This window comes from Ovis canadensis, chromosome 12, assembly GCF_042477335.2.
Source record: "Ovis canadensis isolate MfBH-ARS-UI-01 breed Bighorn chromosome 12, ARS-UI_OviCan_v2, whole genome shotgun sequence".
NCBI classification, from domain to species: Eukaryota; Metazoa; Chordata; class Mammalia; order Artiodactyla; family Bovidae; genus Ovis; species Ovis canadensis.
The window spans coordinates 60,358,884-60,381,075 of NC_091256.1; the positions used below are offsets into that span (position 1 = coordinate 60,358,884).

The 22,192-nt window shown below is 53.1% G+C and overlaps 1 protein-coding gene across 4 annotated transcripts in view; it reads right to left on the reverse strand.

Annotated features, from left to right (window-relative positions):
* Window positions 1-22,192, reverse strand: part of PRDM16 (PR/SET domain 16) — a 338,117-nt gene that overhangs the window by 159,162 nt on the left and 156,763 nt on the right. For all 4 annotated transcript variants that reach the window (XM_069544868.1, XM_069544867.1, XM_069544866.1 and 1 more), the window contains exon 3: window positions 19,763-19,813. In XM_069544868.1, the coding sequence (XP_069400969.1) occupies window positions 19,763-19,813 (51 nt within the window). The remainder of the gene's footprint in view (window positions 1-19,762; window positions 19,814-22,192) is intronic.

The following is a 22,192-nucleotide window of genomic DNA, read 5'->3' on the forward strand; positions in this document are numbered from 1 at the left end:
GGATGGAGGACCCAGGCCGAAGGGCACTCCTGTCTGTTGTTATTATTACTGGTGTCACCCTGTTCAGTTTAGGGCTTCCCTACACTACTTCCTCTGGAGAAGGCGATGGCACCCCACTCCAGTGGTCTTGCCTGGAAAATCCCATGGATGGAGGAGCCTGGTAGGCCGCAGTCCATGGGGTCACTAAGAGTGGGACATGACTGAGCGACTTCACTTTCACTCTTCACTTTCATGCACTGGAGAAGGAAATGGCAACCCACTCCAGTGTTCTTGACTGGAGAATCCCAGGGACGGGGGAGCCTGGTGGGCTGCCGTCTATGGGGTCGCACAGAGTCGGACACGACTGAAGCGAATTAGCAGCACACTACTTCATTATTGCCAAATTCAGACTTAAATTGAATAAAGTAGGGAAAACCACTAGACCATTCAGGTATGACCTAAATCAAATCCCTTATGATTATACAGTGGAAGTGAGAAATAGATTTAAGGGACTAGATCTGATAGACAGAGTGCCTAATGAACTATGGACGGAGGTTCGTGACATTGTACAGGAGACAGGGATCAAGACCATCCCCATGGAAAAGAATGCAAAAAAGCAAAATGGCTGTCTGAGGAGGCCTTACAAATAGCTGTGAAAAGAAGAGAAGTGAAAAGCAAGGGAGAAGAGATGCTCCAATTTGAATGCAGAGTTCCAAAGAATAGCAAGGAGAGATAAGAAAGCCTTCCTCAGCAATCAGGGAAAAGAAATAGAGGAAAACAACAGAATGGGAAAGACTAGAGATCTCTTCAAGAAAATTAGAGATACCAAGGGAACATTTCATGCAAAGATGGGCTCGACAAAGGACAGAAATGGTAGGGACCTAACAGAAGCAGAAGATATTAAGAAGAGGTGGCAAGAATACACAGAAGAACTGTACGAAAAAGAGCTTCATGACCCAGATAATCACGATGGTGTGATCACTCACCTAGAGCCAGACATCCTGGAATGTGAAGTAAAGTGGGCCTTAGGAAGCATCACTACGAACAAAGCTAGTGGAGGTGATGGAATTCCAGTGAAGCTATTTCAAATCCTGAAAGATGATGCTGTGAAAGTGCTGCACTTAATATGTCAGCAAATTTGGAAAACTTAGCAGTGGCCGCAGGACTAGAAAAGGTCCGTTTTCATTCCAATCCCGAAGACAGGCAATGCCAAAGAATGCTCAAACTACTGCACAATTGCACTCATCTCACACGCTAGTAAAGTAATGCTCAAAATTCTCCAAGCCAGGCTTCAGCAATATGTCAACCGTGAACTTCCAGATGTTCAAGCTGGGTTTAGAAAATGCAGAGGAACCAGAGATCAAATTGCCAATATTCACTGGATCATCAAAAAAGCAAGAGAGTCCCAGAAAAACATCTATTTCTGCTTTACTGACTATGCCAAAGCCTTTGACTGTGTGGATCACAACAAACTGTGGAAAATTCTGAGAGAGATGGGAACCAGACCACTTGACCTGCCTCTTGAGAAACCTATATGCAGGACAGGAAGCAACAGTTAGAACTAGACATGGAACAACAGACTGGTTCCAAATAGGAAAAGGAGTACATCAAGGCTGTATATTGTCACCCTGCTTATTTAACTTATATGCAGAGTACATCATGAGAAACTCTAGGCTGGAAGAAGCACAAGCTGGAATCAAGATTGCTGGGAGAAATATCAATAACCTCAGATATGCAGATAATACCACCTTTATGGCAAAAAGTGAAAAGGAACTAAAAAGCCTCCTGATGAAAGTGAAAGAGGAGAGTGAAAAAGTTGGTTTAAAGCTCAACATTAAGAAAACTAAGATCATGGCATCTGGTCCCATCACTTCATGGGAAATAGATGGGGAAACAGTGGAAAGAGTGTCAGACTTTATATTGTGGGGCTCCAAAATCACTGCAGATGGTGATTGCAGCCATGAAATTAAAAGATACTGACTCCTTGGAAGGAAAGTTATGACCAACCTAGATAGCATATTGAAAAGCAGGGATATTACTTTGCCAAAAAATGTCCATCTAGTCAAGGCTATGGTTTTTCCAGTGGTCATGTATGCATGTGAGAGTTGGACTGTGAAGACAGCTGAGCACTCAAGAACTGATGCTTTTGAACTGCGGTGTTGGAGAAGACTTTTGAAAGTCCCTTGGACTGCAAGGAGATCCAACCAGTCCATCCTAAAGGAGACCAGTCCTGGGTGTTCACTGGAAGGAATGATGCTGAAGCTGAAGCTCCAATACTTTGTGCACCTCATGCGAAGAGTTGACTCATTGGAAGAGATCCTGATGCTGGGAGGAATTGGGGGCAGGAGGAGAAGGGGCCAACAGAGGATGAGATGGCTGGATGGCATCACTGACTCGATGGACATGAGTCTGAGTGAACTCTGGGAGTTGGTGATAGACAGGGAGGCCTGGCGTGCTGCGATTCATGGGATCGCAAAGAGTCGGACACGACTGAGTGACCAAACTGAACTGAACACTACTTCCTCTACAAAGGGCACTCGTGTGGGCTTGGGGCTTGTCTCTGGGTTTTTGCAAGCTCTGCTCTTCTCATGATCCCTCGGCACGGAGGCCAGTTTTGGGGAGGAGGTGGCTGGGAGCAGCCCTGAGGGAGTGCAGGCACCTGGAGGCGTCAGGGAGGCCTTGGCCCAGGTTTCTGGGTCTGCATCATCCCAGGCGCTCTGTAAGGGCCTGGCCAGACCAGCTCCTTCTGGCTCTGCTGGCAAGAGCCATCAGCTTATAAACGGGCACTGACTGCCCCTCCCCCCAGCCCTCTCCGTGCTCTGACAGAGGGAGTCCTGGGTCTTCCGGGTCCAGGCAGCCCCCCAAGACAGCCACCACACCGATGGCACAAACAGACCCTTATCTGTCAAGGAGCAGCACGTTTTATTACTAAAAACCCAGAGCTAGACAACTGGGGCTCAGGCCCTGGCTCTAACCTCTCAGCTATGTGATACTGTGCAGGTTACTGACCCTCTCTGTGCCTTGTTTACTCACCTACAGAATGGGCTCTGGTTAATCACACATGTTGGCCCCACAGCCAGCCTTTTGTAGCAGGTATAAGCACCCAGGCTCCCTTAGTTCTGCCTTCCCCCAGAAAATCCCCTGCATGGGAGTCTTCAGTTTAGCTTCAGACAGCTTGGAGCAGAAAGGGGATGGAGAGGTGGACACCCTTGTCCTCCTGCCGCCTTGTGGCCCAGAACTGCAGCCTGACAAGCTCCCTTTTAAAAATGTTTTTCTTTGCATTTTATTTATTTACTTATTTATTTCTTCTGGGCTTTCTTTGTGGCTTAGATAGTAAAGAATCTGCCTACAATGCAGGAGACCTGGATTCGATCCCTCAGTCAGGAGGATACCCTGGAGAAAGGAATGGCAACCTACTCCAGTATTCTTGCCTGGAGAATTCCATGGACAGAGGAGCCTGGTGGGCTACAGTCCATAGGGTCGCAAAGAGTTGGACACAACGGAGCAACTACACTTTCTGAGTTGTGTAGTGTGCGGGATCTTAGTTTCCCAACCAGAGATCAAACCCACGCCCCCAGAACTGGAAACACAGAGTCTTAATCACTGGACTGCCTGGGAAGGCCTGGGAAGGCCTCTGACAAACTCGCTCTGACCAAGAAGCCAAGCAGCCATGGTCTATGCCTACTGTGAGCTGAACAAGCCTGCCCTGCAGGGACAGTTCTAAGCTGGGCACAGAGCAGCCATGTAGGAAACACAGGTCCCCCAGACTCTGCCTCATCCAACAGGGCGACCAGGATGTCACAGCCCCAGCCTCAGCATGTTACCTGCGGGGGCAGGCCTGTCACCTGGGAGTCTGGCTCCAGGGGCGCCCGAGCAGGTCCCCACCCCCTGAGGGCCCGGCTGGGTGGGGAGTGTGGGTGGGCGGGCGCCGTCCTGCATGCCGACCCCACCCGGCCGGCACTCAATACCCCGCGCTCCAGGCCCTGTTTACCAGAGAGGGTGAGGGGCCTCTCACTGCTGAGTAAACACACTTTCCAAAGGCCTCTGCTTTCTCACCCGTCCAGCTTTCCAAATGCACATTATGAATTGGCCGGCTTATCAGAAGGGCCGTCTGGCGGTTAAAAGATGTTTCCACGCATTGTGAGGCTGCATGGAAACCGAGTCATGTCAGCCTCAAGGACAAAGGAACTCAAGTGTTTGAGACGCAAAAATATTTTGACCTGACTACATCATTTTTCAAAGGAAAAAAGTAATTCGCGGCTCACAATTCACTTGCTATCTCGCAGGAAGTCCTGTATTTCTTATTAACTCCCCAAGGCCTGCTTCTCTGGGTGAGAGGTCACCGCGGAGGGGCAGCGTGTGAGGGACATTTACGAGTTTTCTTTCCGTCGCTTCCTGTTGTTTTTTTCTTTTTGGGCTGCCTCTTGTTTGCAAGGGACTCGAAACCACGCTGCCCTGAGCCTTATCTCCAGGGTCCTCCCAGACCAGGCCCTTGAGCAGGGCACAGGGTGTCTGCTCTGCATTGCCAGGTCGGAAACCAAGGCCCCGAGAGGTTAAGTGATTTGCCCCAGGTCACGCCCAGAACGGCGGGGCCAGCGTGGGAGGTCCTGCGGTCCGGCTCCCTCTGTGGACGTCCTCTCCTGGTTCTTTGGTTCCCTCGTGGGATGATGCTGTCTGGTGGGACCTCAAGGGTTCATCACCGTCTCTGTCATCACTATCGGCATCTCTATCACCACCCCCTTCGTCCTCTCCATCATTTCCATCACCGTGGTTACCATCACCATCATCCTCAGTATTCATCACCGTCATCATCACCATCACCTTCCCCATCCACCATCCTCAGCATCATGACCATCATCATCTCTATGGTCATGGTGACATCAGCACCATCCTCACCATTCCTCGCCATCCTCACAATCATCGCCATCACCATCATCCTTATCATCGTCATCATCACCATGGTCACCATCACCACCATCCTCATCTCCATCATTTCCATCACCATGGTTACCATTTCCACCATTCTCATCACCAGCACTCTCATTATCATCACTGTCTCCTTGGTCTCTGGGCCCTAAGCATGTGCCGGGTACTATTTTAAGTGTGCTTTGCACAGAGTAACTCACTTTATCGCCAACCACGATGTTGTGGCAGGAATTATTAGCATCTCTAGTTGTGAGGTGAGGAAACCGAGGTCCCAAGACTATAGTAAAGTCCTCGGACAGAGTCTTTTTCCTTCTGGGAACTTCTTTTCACCACCAAATCCTCCCGGCCCCCAGAAAGTGCTGTGGATGGCCCCTTGTGTGGGCTGAGGGGCAGCTCAGGGGAGGATGAGTGGAGAAACAGCTGTGGAGTCAGGCTGAGCAAAGCTCCCTCTGCCTCTGATGCTCTTTGTGGGTCCAGCCTAAGAAGCATAGGAATTGGGGCAGTCTAGGAAGCACTCTCGCGGGCAGGCGGGGTAATTGCTCCAGCTACCATGGCAAAGGCTATACCCTAACTCCCAAGTGTGAGGGTGCAGGGGGCGGCCAGGAGACACAAAGCTCCCTTCCTCCCATGCCATGGGGTCTCCCGAGGAGGCAAATGATGTGTTGTGTTGGGAAACCAGGGAACTGGAGTGGGTTCGGGGCTTGAGGAGTACTGCAATGACACACTGGGGCCAAAAGGTGATTATGGAAGAAAAATCACAGGTGTTTAATAAGGGAGTGGGGGTGAGGGACGCACGAGTAGCATCTTCTGCACTAACAGGCAGAAGACGGGACTCGGCGTGTGACAACCAGTAAAACCAGCCAGGGAGGTGGCGGGAGCCTGCCCAGCCGAGGGCCCACAGCTGGTGCCTGGTCCTGGGGACACACGCTTCCCATCAGACCCTGAGGACCGTGGATGCCCTGGAGTGGAAGGTGAGTGGTCCTGCACAGTGCCTTGCTGGGCCCCCTCCCGCTGGCTTTTAGTGGAGCAAGTGTGCTGTGTACTGTCTGCAAGGCCTTGTGGGGGTGAGCTTGCCTGTCCGAACCCCAGGAAGGTGAGAAGCTGTCTCACAGGGTGACCGTGGGGCCCCCACACTCACCAGACATGACCAAAGTTTGTCACCTCCGCCAGACTCAGGGACACAGCCATGAGCATCAAGATGCGGCCTCTGTCCCCCCAGGTCCTGGCCCCAGCGTGGCCTGACTTTGCTCACAAGAGACACAGCCACTTGCTGGGGCACAGGCCTGTCCTCTTTGCTAGATGAGGACTTGGTATTAAGTTGCATCCTGGGACTTGCCAGTCAGTGCTCACCTGGACCCTCCTCCTGGGTGAACTTTTCGAGACACGAGCCTTCCCCAGGGCCCATCCTGCCTCTCAGAAGCCACACGTGGGCAGACACGGGACGAAGATGCCCATCAGCCCCCCATGTGCCCACTGGTCCAGACCTTTCCAAGGGCTAATTTGATGTTTTTCCCCACCTTGCCAGTTCCCTTTTATTGTGCCTCTGCATTTCTCGTCCAAAACAGAAATACAAAGGGAGGAAATCTATTCAAAATTCCTCCTCCTCGTTTTATTTTTGTAGCTCTCCAGGGTGCCCACGCTTCAGATTCCCTTCCGATAATTATCTGCCCTTTCGGGGCCTTGCTAACCCAGAGCCTGGTGTTCGAGCGGCAAGAAGCAAGCGCTGGCCTGGCCATGGCACATGGACATCCTCGGTGACTCTGAGACCCATGAGCTCGGCCGGTCCCCTTGACACCTGGTCCGAGTGGAGAGGTGGGCTTTCATTATTGCTTTTTGTCTTTGAATATCTCTCCTTACGCTCAGTTAATCCGTGATGAACAGCACGTCAGACTCTTCTATGCGATAATTTTCCATCCCTGTAATGCGCACATTTCTGTGGCTCATACTCTGAATCTTGGCCATTGCTCAGAGACAACAGAGGCAAGGTTCCAACACACAATAATAAGTCCTGCCTTTTATGACTTAATGTATCAACACTGTACTGGAGAAACATCTTGTTAACTGGGTGAGAAGAGACTGTTCGCCAGCACGGCCCTGGCTGATGGGAGTTGTGTCGGCTGGAATGATGGGTCCCATCAGCAGATGGAGAGCTGGTACTGAAGGTGAGACTGTTCAAAGGAGATGTTATTAAGTGAGAAAATGATGCTCTCATGCCAAATCTGGTAGATTAAGATTCCCATTCCTTCTGGTGCAAATCAATTTGTTATCTTCATAATTTCTCCTCATCTATGCCAGGGGACGCTAAGGAGGAATGGCCCAGAATAACAACTCCTTAGCATCACCAAGGGCTTCCCAGGTGGCTCAGTGGTAAAGAATCTGCCTGACAATGCAGGAGACACCAGAGATGAGAGTTTGATCCCTGGGTTGGAAAGATCCCCTGTAGAAGGGAATGGCAACCTACTCTAGTATTCTTGCCTGGAAAATCCTATGGACAAAGGAGCCTTGTGGGCTATAGTCCATGGGGTCACAAAGAGTTGGATATAACTTAGCGGCTGAGCACACAGAAGCACCAACTTATGAGGATAAGGACAAGCCCATGTGACAAGATGGGGCATTTTTGCCAGAAATGCACAGCGCAAACAGCACAAGAGGCTTATGGAAGCTTGTCTGCCATAAGAGGAGTGTCTGACCTGGAGCATTGCAACAGGGCCTCCCCGGGGAACCAGGGACAAAGGACAAAAGCTGTGCAAGCCCCTCTGCACGGGTGACGGGTCTCAGAACCTGAGCCGTGGGGTGGAGGTCTGCTAGAACACAGTCTGCTGTCTCCAGCACCAGGGACAGCGTCCTGCTCACAGTAGGTGCTTGGGAACCATCTGTTGAACCGGTAGCTCCATGGTAAAGAATCAGCCTGCCAGTGCGGGAGACAAGGTTCAATCCCTGGCTTGGGAAGATGCCCTGAAGAAGGAAATGGCAACCCACTCCGGTATTCTTGCCTGGGAAATCCCACAGAGAGAGGAGCCTGGAGGGCTATAGTCCACGGGGTTGCAAAGAGTTGGATACAATTTATTGACTAAAACACCACCGCCACAACAATTTGTTGAAGGCATGAGTGAGTGAATGAGTGAATGAATGAAGGGTGTTTTGAGATGATGCAGAAGTGGATAAAGCACCAGTGATTCCCTAAACGAATCAATCAGGGTAAGTGAGGTTATGCCCCCTAAACAAACAGCCTCTGAGATTCAGAAGCCTGACCAAAGCTGCATTCCTGCTGCTCGCCTGGCATGACACACAGGGCAGCTCTGCTCAATCATCTAGAGTTATCCAGAACCTTCTGGGTGCAGCATCTGAGGGCAGAGACCGCTGCAGGGTACCATGCTGGCCACTGGTTGCTGAGCTAGAAGTCACCTGCATCTCTCATTGCCACTGGCCAGATGGCTCAGCCTACCGCAGGGCAGGCAGAAGGCCCAACCGACCTCGGTTCTGGAAGGCACAGTCACACACGTGGGTGAACAGCACTGATGGAGCCCACAGGAAGGCAGGGGGAAACCCGGACCACAAGGAGGTAATAACCTAACTATCAGGAACGCTCCCTGTGAAATGACCACAGTCACCAAAGCATTAGGCCCTTTGCCACTTAGAGTGTTGTCACAGACCAGGAACCATGTAAGCACTTTACTCAACTTAACATATTTAATAACGAAAATATCCCATACAGATACTATTTTTAAAAAATCATCCATTATATCACCACAAAGAGTGATGTTACTATTTTTGTATATTTCCTTCCAGCCTTTCTGTATTATGTATGTCCTTATTTGTGAGTATATATTTTATATAAGATGTGTGTGTGTATAATACACCACTTTCTGAAAATCCTTTTTAGAAAAAGTAATAGCCTTCATTTTTTTGTTTTTTTAGAGTTTTGGGTTTATGGGAAAACGAGTGGAATGTGCAGAATTTCCATGCACCCTCTGTCTCCTCCCTCATCTCCTCCCATCACCGGCCACTCACTTCTCCTATTTTTATCATCTTGCATTAGTGTGGCCACTTAGCCAATATCGATACATCATCTGTTCAAGTCCCTGACTGTCACCAGAGTTCACTCTTGCTGCTGAGCAGCTGCGGGTTTGGATAAATATGGTACCCTACAGCACCACTGCCCTGAAAACCCTCTGTGCTCCCATATTCACCCCACTCTCCCACTAACCCACCAATCTTTCACTGTTTCCATAGTTTTGCCTTTTCCAGAATTTCATGGAGCTGGAATGGTACCGCATGTAGCCTTTTCAGAGTGGCTTCTTTCACTTAATAATATGCATTTAGAGTTCTTCCATGTCCATCTGTGGCTTGAGAGCAAAGCTCTCTTGTTAAGGCTGGGATCCGAGTGCCTCTTTCAGGGGTGTGTTTATCCTGCCCACCTTCATCAGCCTCACAACCCATCAGTCAACGTCAACCAGAGGAAGCCTGGCTGGGTCCTCCGGAATTCCTGCCCACAGAGCGACCTGGGACATCTCCCACAGCCAACCCAGCATCGCCTTCCCCTGGCAACTTGCACCGAGCCTCCTTCTGAGGACCAGAGAGTCATCCTCAAGGGTTACGAGCCACCAAGTGATCTATGAAAAGTGTGGGGTGGGGGAGCTGCGCCGACAGGCTGCACAAGAGCAGCGGGCTGGGCTTTGTTTTTTCTTCTGAGCTTTGCCACAGGCTCCGTTCTGTTTCCACATGCCTCGAGTAATTCTCCCTGCTTCAGCCCGAGCCTGGGAACTGGCCCTGTGTCAGCCCCAGGGCCACCTCCTCCAGGAAGCCTGCTGCCATAAACACATTACTCTCCCGCCCCTCTACTGTGACTATACCCCTCCAGTGGGAGGCAGAGAGTACGTTCCCATCCTGTGTGGTTGGCCTCCCGGTGTGAGCAGAAGCAGCCATGGGCTCTGTCTGAGCCCAGACATGATGTTTACACGTGTTGCCTCCTCCTTCTCTCCTGGCATCATTACCAGTACAACACTCCCCGTGAAGCCCACTGGACAAGGAGGAAACTGGACCCAGCCATCAGCTTGGAACCAAATCCAGCCGAGCTCCGCCTAGGTCAGCCAACTTGCACATGGGTGAGGGTCACTGAGTGTTGTGTTAAGGATTTGGGGTGGTTTGTTACACAGTGCCATTGTGCAATAGCTGACTGATGAACCAACTTCAATTACTCCAGCCCAACCCACTCTCACCTTTCTCTGAATTCATTCACATTTGGTGGTTTAGTCACTAAGTTGAGTCCAACTCTTGAGACCCCATGGACTGTAGCCTGCCAGGCTCCTCTATCCATGGGATTCTCCAGGCAAGAATACTGGAGTGGGTTGCTGTTGCCTTCTCCAGGGTATCTTCCCAAGCCAGGGATCAAACCTGGCTCTCCTGCAGGCAGATTCTTTACCAATGAGCTATGAGGGAAGCCCTTCACTTATATTTATCCAAATGCAGTTCCTGAAGGTGTGTCTAGATGAGCTGTGTCTTCATGTCTGGAGGGCAATACACAGTATAATACACAGAGACACAGTCTCTGCAATACACAGAGACTCGGGGATACATGCTTTGGGGTCATGTGGCTGACCCTGGAAAATCCCTGGCTTCTCCACTGAATCCTGTGGCCTTAGGCAACTGACAAACTGTCTGCAACTTAACCTTCTGTGCAGGGAAGTGGGAGTAATAGTACCTGGGGAGACTGGGGTAAACGAGTGGATGTGTGTAAAGCGCCCGGCAGGCTGACACCAGGGACCACGACAGTGGTCAGAACAGCAGTAGTGCCCAGGTCCCAGGGCTTGTGGTGGGAGGGGCAGCCTCGCTGGGGGCAAGCGAGGCTCCAATTCCACTTTCCCTCTCACGTGTCTGCTGTCCTTCTTCCCCAACACCCATCCCAAACCTCCAACACATCAGCACAACGCACCGTCAGCCCACAGCAAGGTGAGCCCAGAAGCTGCCGAGGGAGCGGGGCAGAGCCTGTGGGCTCAGGACTAGGTGCTGACCAGCCCCACACGACCCTCCCCCTGGGCACCCACCTGTCCCTCAGCCACCTGTGCCTCACACACCTGTGCCACACCTGCCTGTGCCTCTCACGGCTGAACTCACACACCTGTGCCACACACACCTGCGCCTCACACACACACCTGTAACACAACCCCACACCTGTGCCTCACACACACCTTTGCCTCTCACACACCTTTGCCTCACACACACACCTGTGTCACCCATACACAGGGAGCCAGCATTGCATCTCCCAGAAGTCATGAGTGGTGGTGAAATGAGAGGTAGGTGGACCTGCCCCATCCCCAGGCCTGTGGCAGCAGGCGGCTTCTCAGGGCTGGTGGGGGGGGGGGGGGTGGGTAGAACACAGCCTTCCCCAGAGTTACCACCTGCCAAGTGAGCCTCAGAGACCCCCACACGCCACCCCCGTGGGAGGACAAGGCCCTTCTTGCTTGGCCAAGTCCTGGGCCAAGAGAAGAAAGGGAAGCCTCTTCGGCCCGGGGGGCCGCCGAGGGCCCTGCCTGGAACACGTGCCCACAGGCCCCGAGACCTTCACAGCGACACCATCAGGGGCACGAGGGGACCTCAAGAAACTGGCCCTCCCTGGAGGCCCGGGTGCTCTGCTCACACCCTAGGGAGAAGTGACACAGCTCAAGGCAACCAGCCATGGGCGGGTCCCTAGGGTGCACAGCACCCGCCCCGCCACCCTTTACCCTGGAGAGGAACAGGCCATCTTGACAGTCAGTGTGTGTAAAACCAGAAGTCAGCCTTAGACTCAGACCGATAACAAGGGCACGGATGAGCTGCCGGCAGGTCTGTGGAGCAAAGGTGAGGCTGGAGGCTTCCCGGTGCCGCGGGCAGAGGACACGCCCTGGAGCCAGCAACGGCCATGGGCACACATGTGTCTGCCTTCAAAGCAGAAGACGCTGAGCAGGCCTTGAGCTGATATATTTTTCTCTCCTAATAGCACGGCACGATTTAATTAACTCGCCATTGCACCCACATGAACATGATGGAGTTATCGACACCACCATCTGGCTCGTATAAAGCCGGTAATGTGGACAGTAAATCCTCTTCATCACCCGCTACCAGCAGAGCCCACCCCTCCCAGCCACCTTCCCCCAGACTGTCCGGCACGGGCTTCCAGGACACCCCAAGATGCCAGTGTGGTTTCCAGGAGAGCAAAGAGACCTCTGACCTGCTGCAGGTGGTGTTGTCACCATCTCAGAGTCAGGTGTCTGCTACGGGGCCCAGCCCCCTGGTGCCCCAGCCGGGGCCATCCAGAGCCGAATGGTCCCCTTGTCCCATGCCAGCCACAATGGCCACAGGCCCCACTGTCCATTCAGCAGGCCTGGCTCTGCCCAGAGCTCTGCCCATTCGCTATCTTCTCAACACCCAGGCCACGCAGGGCGCTAGAGACTGTGACTGTCCTCTCCCCTTTTACAGAGGAGGAAACAGAAACACAGAAGTTCAAGGCCTAGGGTCACAGCATCCGGGGCAGAGCCAGGTTCAGGTGTGACGGATCCAGCCCAGCCTCCCCAGGTCTCCAGTGAGAAGGAGAGGGGCCTTTGTCTACTGGGCGGGTAAAGCCGATTTTCAAGTTCTGAATTTGTCCTTTGAAATCAGTGACACTTTATCTGTCTTGCTTTGAGGTTTGAGCAGAGTGTCAGCAGGGTGAGGAAAGGGCCTGACCACAGAGAGGAGTCCTCATGTCACCAGCTCCCAAGGAGGGGCTTCTGCCTGCTGGGCTCTGGGCCACTCAGGCCCACCTCCCTCCTCCAGGACCTCCATCCCAAGCTGCAGGCCTTTCAGCAGGTTTCACAAGGGCTACTTCAGTAGGAGAAAGAAAATCGGGTTCCATGCTTTCTCAGCAGAAAAAGAGAAGAAACACACACCTCTCATTCCTCCCCCGACCCCCGGCAAGGTCCTCAGGGTAGAGTGGGTCTGTCTGAACAACTTCCCCTCTCTCCGCCTGAGACCCTGCCCCCCAAGGCAAGGGCCAGTCCAGCTAAGATGAAACATTCCTCAGACAGGCAGGTCTGCAGCAGGTAATAAACTACTGTGAAGAAAATATAATACCTGCATCTCTTCCCAGTTTGATCTGATGGTTTAAGCTGCTTTCAGGTACCCCTTGGGGTGAAGGGTAAGTAAAATCAGCCCAACTGTGGGGGGCACAGAATACAAAAACTCACGTTTATAACATCGGCACGCAGCCTAGACCTGCTTGTAACTCGGCCTCCACCTCCGTACTGCTGTTGGCCCATTAATCACCCTTATCTGCTTGGGGTGGGAAGGGGCCACAGCACCACTGCCATTCCCGCCCCCACCCCCCTCCCCACCCCCCGCCAGAGGCCAAGTTCAGGTGCTGTGAGGTGGCCAGAGAGCAGAGTCCATCCGGGCCACTGAGGTGGAGGCTTTCAGGCTGTGGCCCCTCCCTCAGGCTAGATTTTCTACCCTGCCCTGGGCACCAGAGTCATGCCTAAGGGCCTCTTCAGATAAGCCTCTATAGTCGTGAAAAAAAGAGGCCTCCAGGAGGGGCAGGGGGAGGGGCAAGAGCCAGACCTGGGGCTGGTCCCCAGTGGCTGAGGGTCCCCAAGGCCACCAGCCCGGAGCCGCCTTCTCGGGAAGGGGACCAGTGGGGGCGGGGCTTTCCGACTTTCTGCGTCTTGGCCCCATTACACCTCTCCACTCTGCAGCCTTTGATTCAGCAAAATCAAGGATGCAAACTTCTTAGGAGTACTTAGTTTCCATGGCAACCGAAGCTGACCTCAACATTATTGTTCTCAAGAGGGGACTGACTTTACTATATGTTCATTCACTGAATTAATGGACTCCCGGCCCTTTTATCAGCAGCCCCCCGACAAAGGAAAAGGAGGCCTGTCTCCGAAGGGCTTTCAGCCACTGTCCGGCCTTTGTCCGGGGCTTTGCTGGAACGAAGTGAGTCTATTCAGCCCGAGATTATCAAAATCAACTCGGAGCTGTCTCCGTGGCAGCTAAACACACTTTGATTTCATAAAGACATAACCGATCCCACATGCAAATTATTAATTGTGAGCCCAGGCCGCTTAGGGCTTGGGACTTTGCTGGAATGTTTTTCAGGAAGAACTTGCATAGTAGATAAACAGCGATTGAATACTAGCACCCGGGTGGCTCCTAGGTGTTGCGGCCTGGGGTGGGGGGGTGGGGGGTGAGGGTTGTGGGGTGGGGGGTGAGGGTGCGGCGATGGGGGGTGGTGGTAAAGAGGAAAAGAAAGGATTTCTAGAAGTAACCTTGCTGGCACAGGCAAAGCCTAACAGGAACAGTCTAGCTTGCTCTGGTCCCAGTAAGACTGGCTGACCGGGACACATGCTCCCCAACCCCTTGTCCTGGAGCCTCGGGGCTGACTGGTCTCCCCATCTCTTGTTCCAGTCACGATCCTTCCCTCCCTGCTTGCCTTCCTGGCCCTCCAGCCACCTGGAAAATACCTCAGTTTCCTCCAGGGGAAAAACAACGCAAAGGGAATAAATCACATAGAGGGTCACAGACCATAAACACCTGGATAGTTTGTGTGCTGGATTCAAACCCCCAAGGCACAGCCTGGGGGCAGCCTGGCGGAGACCTGGGGTGTGCAGACTTCTCAACTAATTGCTGCACAAGACACTTGGCAGCTGCCTGTCCATCTCCACTCCCACCTGCCTGGTCTTCCTGGATCCTGGTCATCTTTAGTTCAGTTCAGTTCAGTTCAGTTGCTCAGTCGTGTCCGACTCTTTGCGACCCCATGAATCGCAGCACGCCAGGCCTCCCTGTCCATCACCAACTCCCGGAGTTGACCCAGACTCACGTCCATCGAGTCCGTGATGCCATCCAGCCATCTCATCCTCAGTCATCCCCTTCTCCTCCTGCCCTCAATCCCTCCCAGCATCAGAGTCTTTTCCAATGAGTCAACTCTTCGCATGAGGTGGCCAAAATACTGGAGCTTCAGCTTTAGCATCATTCCTTCCAAAGAAATCCCAGGGTTGATCTCCTTCAGAATGGCCTGGTCTTCCTGGCTCCTGGTCATCTTTAGTAGTCCCCAGGTTCCCCGGGGAGGGACCCAGGAGACTTCAGGATGCACATTACCAGAGGCTTTTCACCTGGGCCAGGTTGTAGAAAACACACATGTACAACAGCCCAGTGGGACAGGCCAAAGTCCTCACATCCAAACAGTCATTTTGGGAATTATCGTAATTATCAATCAGTCACCCTATTGGAGAGTGCCAGGCTGGGCTATCGGATGACTTTTATGACCTGTAGCATTTTGTGCGGAATAACAGGGAGAGATTTATGGACTCATCATGGTCCCACTTCAACAGCAGGCTTTATTAGCTCAATTTATTTTTGACTTTCCCTCCGAGCCTCGAGCTCCCCACCTCTGGCCCAGCTCTCTGGCTGAGGTGACTCCAAACTGCAGGGCCTCTGGAGGTGCACCTGTCCCAGTTCAGACCTCAGCCCCATGGATGCAAATTCCTGATTCATTTATTTATTTTGGAGAGGCAGGGGGCAGTGTGGGTAGAGAAGCAAGGGAGAAGAAAACACAAAAATAAAAAAAGAAAAAGGTCATTTCCCTCTGCATTTTCTGCTTGTTGTACTGTATTAACATGTCCTCCCTTTTCAAGACGGTCAAAGAAAACAAGATAAAGCGAGACAATGGGGCAGCCATTGGGGGCCTGGTGTTTCCCCCTTTCATATCACCAAAGAGATTGAATCAAAATTCTTTCAGCTGATACCATCTCCCCTGGTGGACTACACTCTTGTTAACGGATAAATTCAAGCCCTCCAGAAAGTCAAAGAATAAATTTAAGCCTTTTGCCAAATGTCTATCCTATTGGATTTTGATAAGACGGCCATTGAGTCTTAATAATGTCTTCCATCCATTTTCAGCGGGCCCTTAACACAGCTCTTTATTTGTCCCCAAAGCCTCTTCGCCCGGCCTTTTTATTCCAGGCTCTGGCAGGCTCTCCAGGGAGCCAGGCGCCCCCAGTGATGGATGGACAGCTCCTAGATTATCTCCCGCAGATGTTTGCTCTCCAGGAGCCCCGGGCTTTCCCTCTAAGTAAACAGAGACTAAATAGAGTCGGCTGCAGCCAGCAGTCCCAGAGGTCCCGGCCTGAGGCTAGAAAAGGCGATGCTGCTGGACCTGCAGCCAAAGTGACTTTTGCAGGGAAGTGCGTGAGCATCCAGAATGCACACCTGGGATGAGTGTGGGGCAGCCAGGCACCCAATGGAGCAGGAGCACTTGGGTGTGCTGCACACAGGAGGGGATGCAAGGAACCAGTGGGTGGTGGAAGGAGGATGCAAGAATGTGAAGATAGGGGGCAGGGTGGAGGAGGGGAGGAATGGAGAGCAATTGGTGGCACCGCAGGGGGCCGCAGGAGGGACTAGGGGACAGAGGGACACAAGAGACCAAGACCGGTTGGGGATGGAGGCGACCTGAGGGAGGGGCGCAGGAGCGTTCTCAGGGCGGGTCCAAGCCTGGTGCCGGCTCCCAGGTTGTAGCTGCTGTCTCTCCAATGTGAGCCCAGCTCTGCACCAGAGATCCTGGGTTCAAATCCCGCCTCCCCTGAGGATATGGGCACCACCAGCCTCCTTGGGCCTGGATTTTGTCCTCTGTAAACTCTGACAGGTAGAGTCCCTAGCCTCTTCAGCATCCTGGTTCTTTAATACCAAGAATTTATAACCTCTGCTTCCTACAAAACATCACCCTTTCTGCATCTCTTGTGTCAAGCCACTGATTGAATTAGTTACATTTCACTGAGGGTTTCCCTGATGGCTCAGACAGTAAAGAATCTGCCTGCAACGTGGGAAGCCTGGGTTTGATCCCTGAGTCAAGAAGATCCCCTGGTGAAGGGAATGGCTACCCACTCCAGTGTTCTTGCCTGGAGAATCCCATGGACAGAGAAGCCTGGCAGGCTGACAGAGAAGTCCATGGGGTTCCATGATGCAGATAAAGAGCAGAGAGTGTGATTCAGTGAATCCTGAAGTTGAAATAAGTGATGCTCAGAGGTGTCATCTGACCAACCCCAGGCTGCATAGCCTCGGCGCTTCCCTGGAGGACCTTAACGTCCCCAGATGTGTGTGTCTTTGGAGGAGGAGAGGCCCTATTCAGCCAGACACCAAAATCCTAAACTATAAGACTGATAAATGGGGTCTATCTCCTATTGCCAAGGAATACCTAAATCAATGCTTAGCACACTGAGGCGTGTACGGTCCTCTCATGTAACAAGCACGTGTGTGTCTCCAAAGCTGTAAGGGACACAGCTGTGAACTTCCATTTGGGAAGAAGGTCAAGAGAAGGCCGCACTGACTGTCCTCCGTCCCCCACTGCGGCACCCCAGCTGCCTTTGCACCTGCGTCTCTCTCAGCACCTCTTTTCCTCTCTCCCTCTCTGGGAAGTAACCAAATGGCTCCCGACACCAAGTTAAGGTTTCAATCATCGATCAATGTGACCCAGGGTGCCCACCCCATCACACTTGATGCCCCAAATGCCTTGCACTAAGTTTAGTGTGAGGATGGGAGAGTCTGGGGATTCAGAGGAGCGCTTCTCCCTGAGGGCAGGGTTTTCCGGGGAGGTGGACAAAGCCTTAGTGCGGAGTCTCAGGGGCTGGGGATGGGAGAGTGGCTCTCAGAGCAACAATGACCCCAGTCCCTTAGGCTCTGCTGCCCGGCACTGGCCTCTCTCAGCTGCTATAGCTGCCATGGGCATCTGGTCTGGTTCCGTGGGCACCCTTCCGACAGGCCTTACAAAGGTCTGCATCTGAAGGGAGACTGTGCCAAGCTGGGCAGTTGTGAGTGGGTCCCTGGCTGGAGGATGCTTGTGCCCACTCTGTGTGGAGCTCTCAGAGGGACATCTGGGCCACAGTATCCAAGGCCTGCCGTCCACAGTTTGTAAAAAGGAGAGGCCACGTTGGAGACAGCACCACCTCAGGGGATAGAGGATGCATCCCTTCCTCCTCACGACCTTAACCTTAGACCCCACCTTTTGACCTCCTGCCTTGAAGCTTGCCCCCAGGCCGGACAACCACAACCGACTGCCTGACCCACCTCTCACCTCCCGCCCTGTGTGAGCTCCTTCTTAGAGGAAAGATGAAGGTTCCATGTTCCTTTTAGTAGTTGAGAGAGGAGCTGACTATGGTTCCTCCGCGTGGTGGGTGGAAGCACCTCAGTTCTCTGAAACGCTGTGAAAGGCGCAAGGAAGCTGCTCAAGTTGCTCTGGCCACCTCCTCCTTTAAGAAAACAGAGTTCACTCCCAGGGTCGGGGAGGGAGAGGGACACGGCCGGGATTCACTTTGGGGCCTGTGGATGCATTTCCAGGAAGAGAGGCCTCAGGCCCCCGGGCAGTGCACAGGGAGAGGACACTCTGTCCCAGCTCTGCTCAGACATAATTGCCCCCCGGGCCAGACACAGACGCGCTTATGGAGACAAATGAGGCCGAAGGTCACCCCTGCCAGAGGTCACCCCTGCCAGAGGTCACCGCAGGGTCAGACCACATCCCCCATCACATGGGTTTTCTCTGAAATCAATGTCTCTGGGGTTGACCCTGGTGAAAAGGGAAGGCCTCGGCTCTTAGGGCTCAGACCCCTGGGATGGCGGGTCCCCCAGTTGCCCCGACACTAACCAGCCAGCCAGACACAGGAAGAAAGTCACAGAGATCGGCGGAACCAGCAAATTGCTTTCTTGTCACTTCCAGACCAAAAGAGGACTTTTCATGCTGACAGGAATGTATGCTCAGGCAGCGTTTTTGGATCCTCCTGGGAGAGGAGACAGCACCTCACAAGCATAGCTCGGCGATTCTGACACTAAGGAAACAGCCCCCAACAGCGGCTGCGTAGCCTTGTGCTGACCCATTGCCCCAGATGCCCACCCTGTGCTTCCTGACGCGGTCTGGGTACCCTGAGAAGATGGACTCTCTCAGCTTGGTCCGTACGATGCTTTGAAGTCAAGATGCCAGGAGAGAAAAGGCTATTTCGATGCTGGAAAACCCAAAGACTGCATCAGCTACCACACGTATTTATATCTGTGTGTTTGTGTGTCTGTGTGTTGTGTGCATGTCTGTGTCTGTACAAGTGTGTGTCTATGTGTTTGTGTGTGTGCCTGTGTCTTTCTGTGTGGATGTATGTACGTGTATATACTTATGCATGGATGGCCCAAATTCTCTAGATGTTGAACTCCAGCTGACAAACGGCTTCTGGGTTTTGGGGTGATTTCTGCACCCCTCCCCTCTGCTACCTGCCTAGCACGCACATGCAGGAATGCTCCTGCCTGTGGGTGCGTGCTTTCCTCTGTGTGTGTGTCGGGAGGTGTTTTCCTGGGCCTGGCCCACTCTCTGGGCCTTTCAGATCTCGTGTTTGTCGACCGGCTGTTACGCATCACCAGGGGATAAAGCCCACATTGACACTCTTTCTGTCGCCTGACACTCTGCTTACTCAACACGGTGCCTGAGCCATCTTCGGAGACTGAGTACAACGAAAGGCTTTGTTGAATCTGCAGCCAATTGTGCTTTTCTTCTCTATGTTCTTTTCATGTGAGTATCCAGTGAAGATAGTTAAATAAACACAATCTGTATTTATTTCATTTCTATGCAACTGACTGGCCCAAAGCATTCCCACATGCGCGGGGCTCGCCTTGGTTCCCGGAACCAGGTTGGTTCTGTGAAGCGAGCTGCTACCTGCTGCCCCATGAAAGCCAGTATCCGTCTTGATCCCTGGGGAATCACGTGTTCGACCGACCACAGATGGCCTTGCACTTGGGAGCTCAGGCTCAACCAGAGCGCAGGCTCGACGGGAGCGCAGGCTTGACGGGAGGGGAGAAGGCGCAGAACCAGCTTGCCTACCTTTTGGATGCAGCCCTCCTGTGATGACACCTCCGCATCCGTCAGCATTTGCTGCAAAACAATTTGGAAAAGGGTTGTTAGTTTCCAACTGAGCATGGTCCTCGAGCTACAGTGGGCTATACACATGCAAGCAGAGCGAGCAAGCTCTGAAATAATAGGGGTAAGGCGGGTGGCTTCTCCGTACTAAGAGAACTGGGGTCCTCCCCGATCACAGGGAGGAGCCACACTGTGGAGCTCAGCCACACTGTGGAGCTCACTGTGGAGCCACTGTGGTGACTGGGTACAGACTGCACATGTGGCTAGGGGCACTGTGGTGCTTGAAATGGGTAAGGGGCTCCTTCCTTGTTTCTTGGGGTGAGCCCCTACCCCAGCAGTGAGCAGTGGCAGCAGCAGGAAGTCTTCCCTCCTCCCACCACCATCCCGCCCATGGACATGGGCTTAGGGCATCGAGGAAAGTGCCAGCCACCCTGGGTCTTTCTTCCACCCAACGGCTTTGACTTGGAGCTTTCCTTGGCTCAGCTCTGAAGAGCTGTAGCATTTTGCCTGGCTGGCATCTCCTCCTCAAAGCCACCCAGTTCCACACCAGAGGGTGATGTTTCAGTGACAGGTCCCAGAGCCCTTTCTAAGCTATGCAAACTCACAAATTAGCAGCATCAACGGGATTTTCCCTTTTGGATCACAAGTACTCTGCACAAACACGTATATAAATTTGTGATGTCATTTATATAAGAATAGAAACCAAGATGGAAACCAATATTTGGAGAATGAGAAATGGGGTAAAACCCAGGGGTTTTGTTCCCCCTCCCCTTATAACGACACCACTGCTTCTTGAATGACAAGCTCGGAGCAGAGTGCCCGCCAGTGCCCATGCAGGTCAGGTCAGAGGACCAAGAGGCTCCATTCCAAACTCTGGCAGATCTGCCCAGACTCAGCTGTAATAACAATAAGTCATATTTTTAAATGTTGAGAATTCTAACCAATTGGGGATTTTATGTTTCTTTTAATAGATTCTGAAGTTGTGGTTTGGAATGCGACTAGGAGTGAAAACAGAGAATGAGGCAGAAGAGGCAGACACGGACACACCGGGGAAGTCTCTCCAGAAGGGCCAGTGAGAGGTCAGGCACCTAGGTGCTCAGGCCCTACCGGACCTGGGTGGACAGGGCCCAGGGGAGACGAGCTAGCTTCAGCCCTGGGGGCTAAGCTCTGCCAGCAGACGGGCCAGTGAGGCAGTCCTCTTGTCTGTCTGCTTTTCACTCCCAAATTCAGAGCCAAGAAGGGTGACTGGAGCCCGGGCAGCCCTAGGACAGGAGAAGAGAGGCAGACCGCCTGGGTCCCAGGAGAGCCTGTGTTGTCCAGGAAGAGGCTGTGCTCCCCAGGGAGGGAGAGGGATCACTCTCCTCCTCCAGGTTGCTCAGGCCTGCACCCCACCTGGGGACCCTTGTCAGCATTACGCAGAACTGAAGGTCCCAGCATGGGCCCCAAGTCCTGCAGTTCACCCACTTGCCCCTTATGACAGGGTGGCTTGAATCAGAGGGAGAAACACTGTGTGTTAATTTTTCTAAGCCTCACAGTCTTCAGGGCCAGGACAAAACTGTGGAAGGGGCCCCCCATCTGAGCGACTCCCCTTCCCGGGTCCTGTCCCCTTGTGAAGGACAAAGCAGGCCCCCACCCAAAGCCTGCCATGGAGGAGCCTGAGCCTGAAGACCTGGCGACGCCACTCCTCATTGCCTTGCTGCTGCAACCCCTCCCAGGGAAGGGGCCTTGGGGACCTCCTGCAGAGACACCCAGCAAGCATGCTGACCACCAGGCCACTCTCCTGGGGACACTGAGGAGCTGGACTTCTCAGCCAGGCCCAGCTCATGGCACTGCCACAGTCACTATTGATTTGGGGGGCAGCTGGAAACCGGAGGCTGCTTTTGGGAGACAAGAGTGCTCAGAGCAGTTCCTGCCCATGGCTTGAGGGCCTGTGCTGGTGGCAAAACTCCAGGCTGAGGGTACAGAAGTGGGTGTTCCAACGGTACCATCCTCGAAGGTCAAGATGCCAGTGCAACACGCGGAGCAAGAGAGACCGGACAGAGGAGGCTCTCAGTGTAGGGCCAGGCTGGTGGGACAAGGCAGATGAGGGTTCCTCTACTGCTCCTTGGAGCCTGGCCCTGGGCTCCCCTTGGACAGGCCCAGCTTGGGGTGCTTCAGCTGCAGAATAGAGCCCCATCCAACCGTGTGATGCAGAGAGAGCTGGGGGCGTTAAGCCCAAGCTGGCCGACACTCCCATACAGAGGAAGTCTTCCTCCTGCCAGGAGATCTGAGCGGGTCCCAGGACCATCCTGTCCCAGCAACTTCTCTCTGCCTCCCACTCCCCCTGATGTGACAGCCACCTTGGCAGGTGTGACCACCATCACCCCTGCTCTTCACTGACTCGCTGACCTCGGG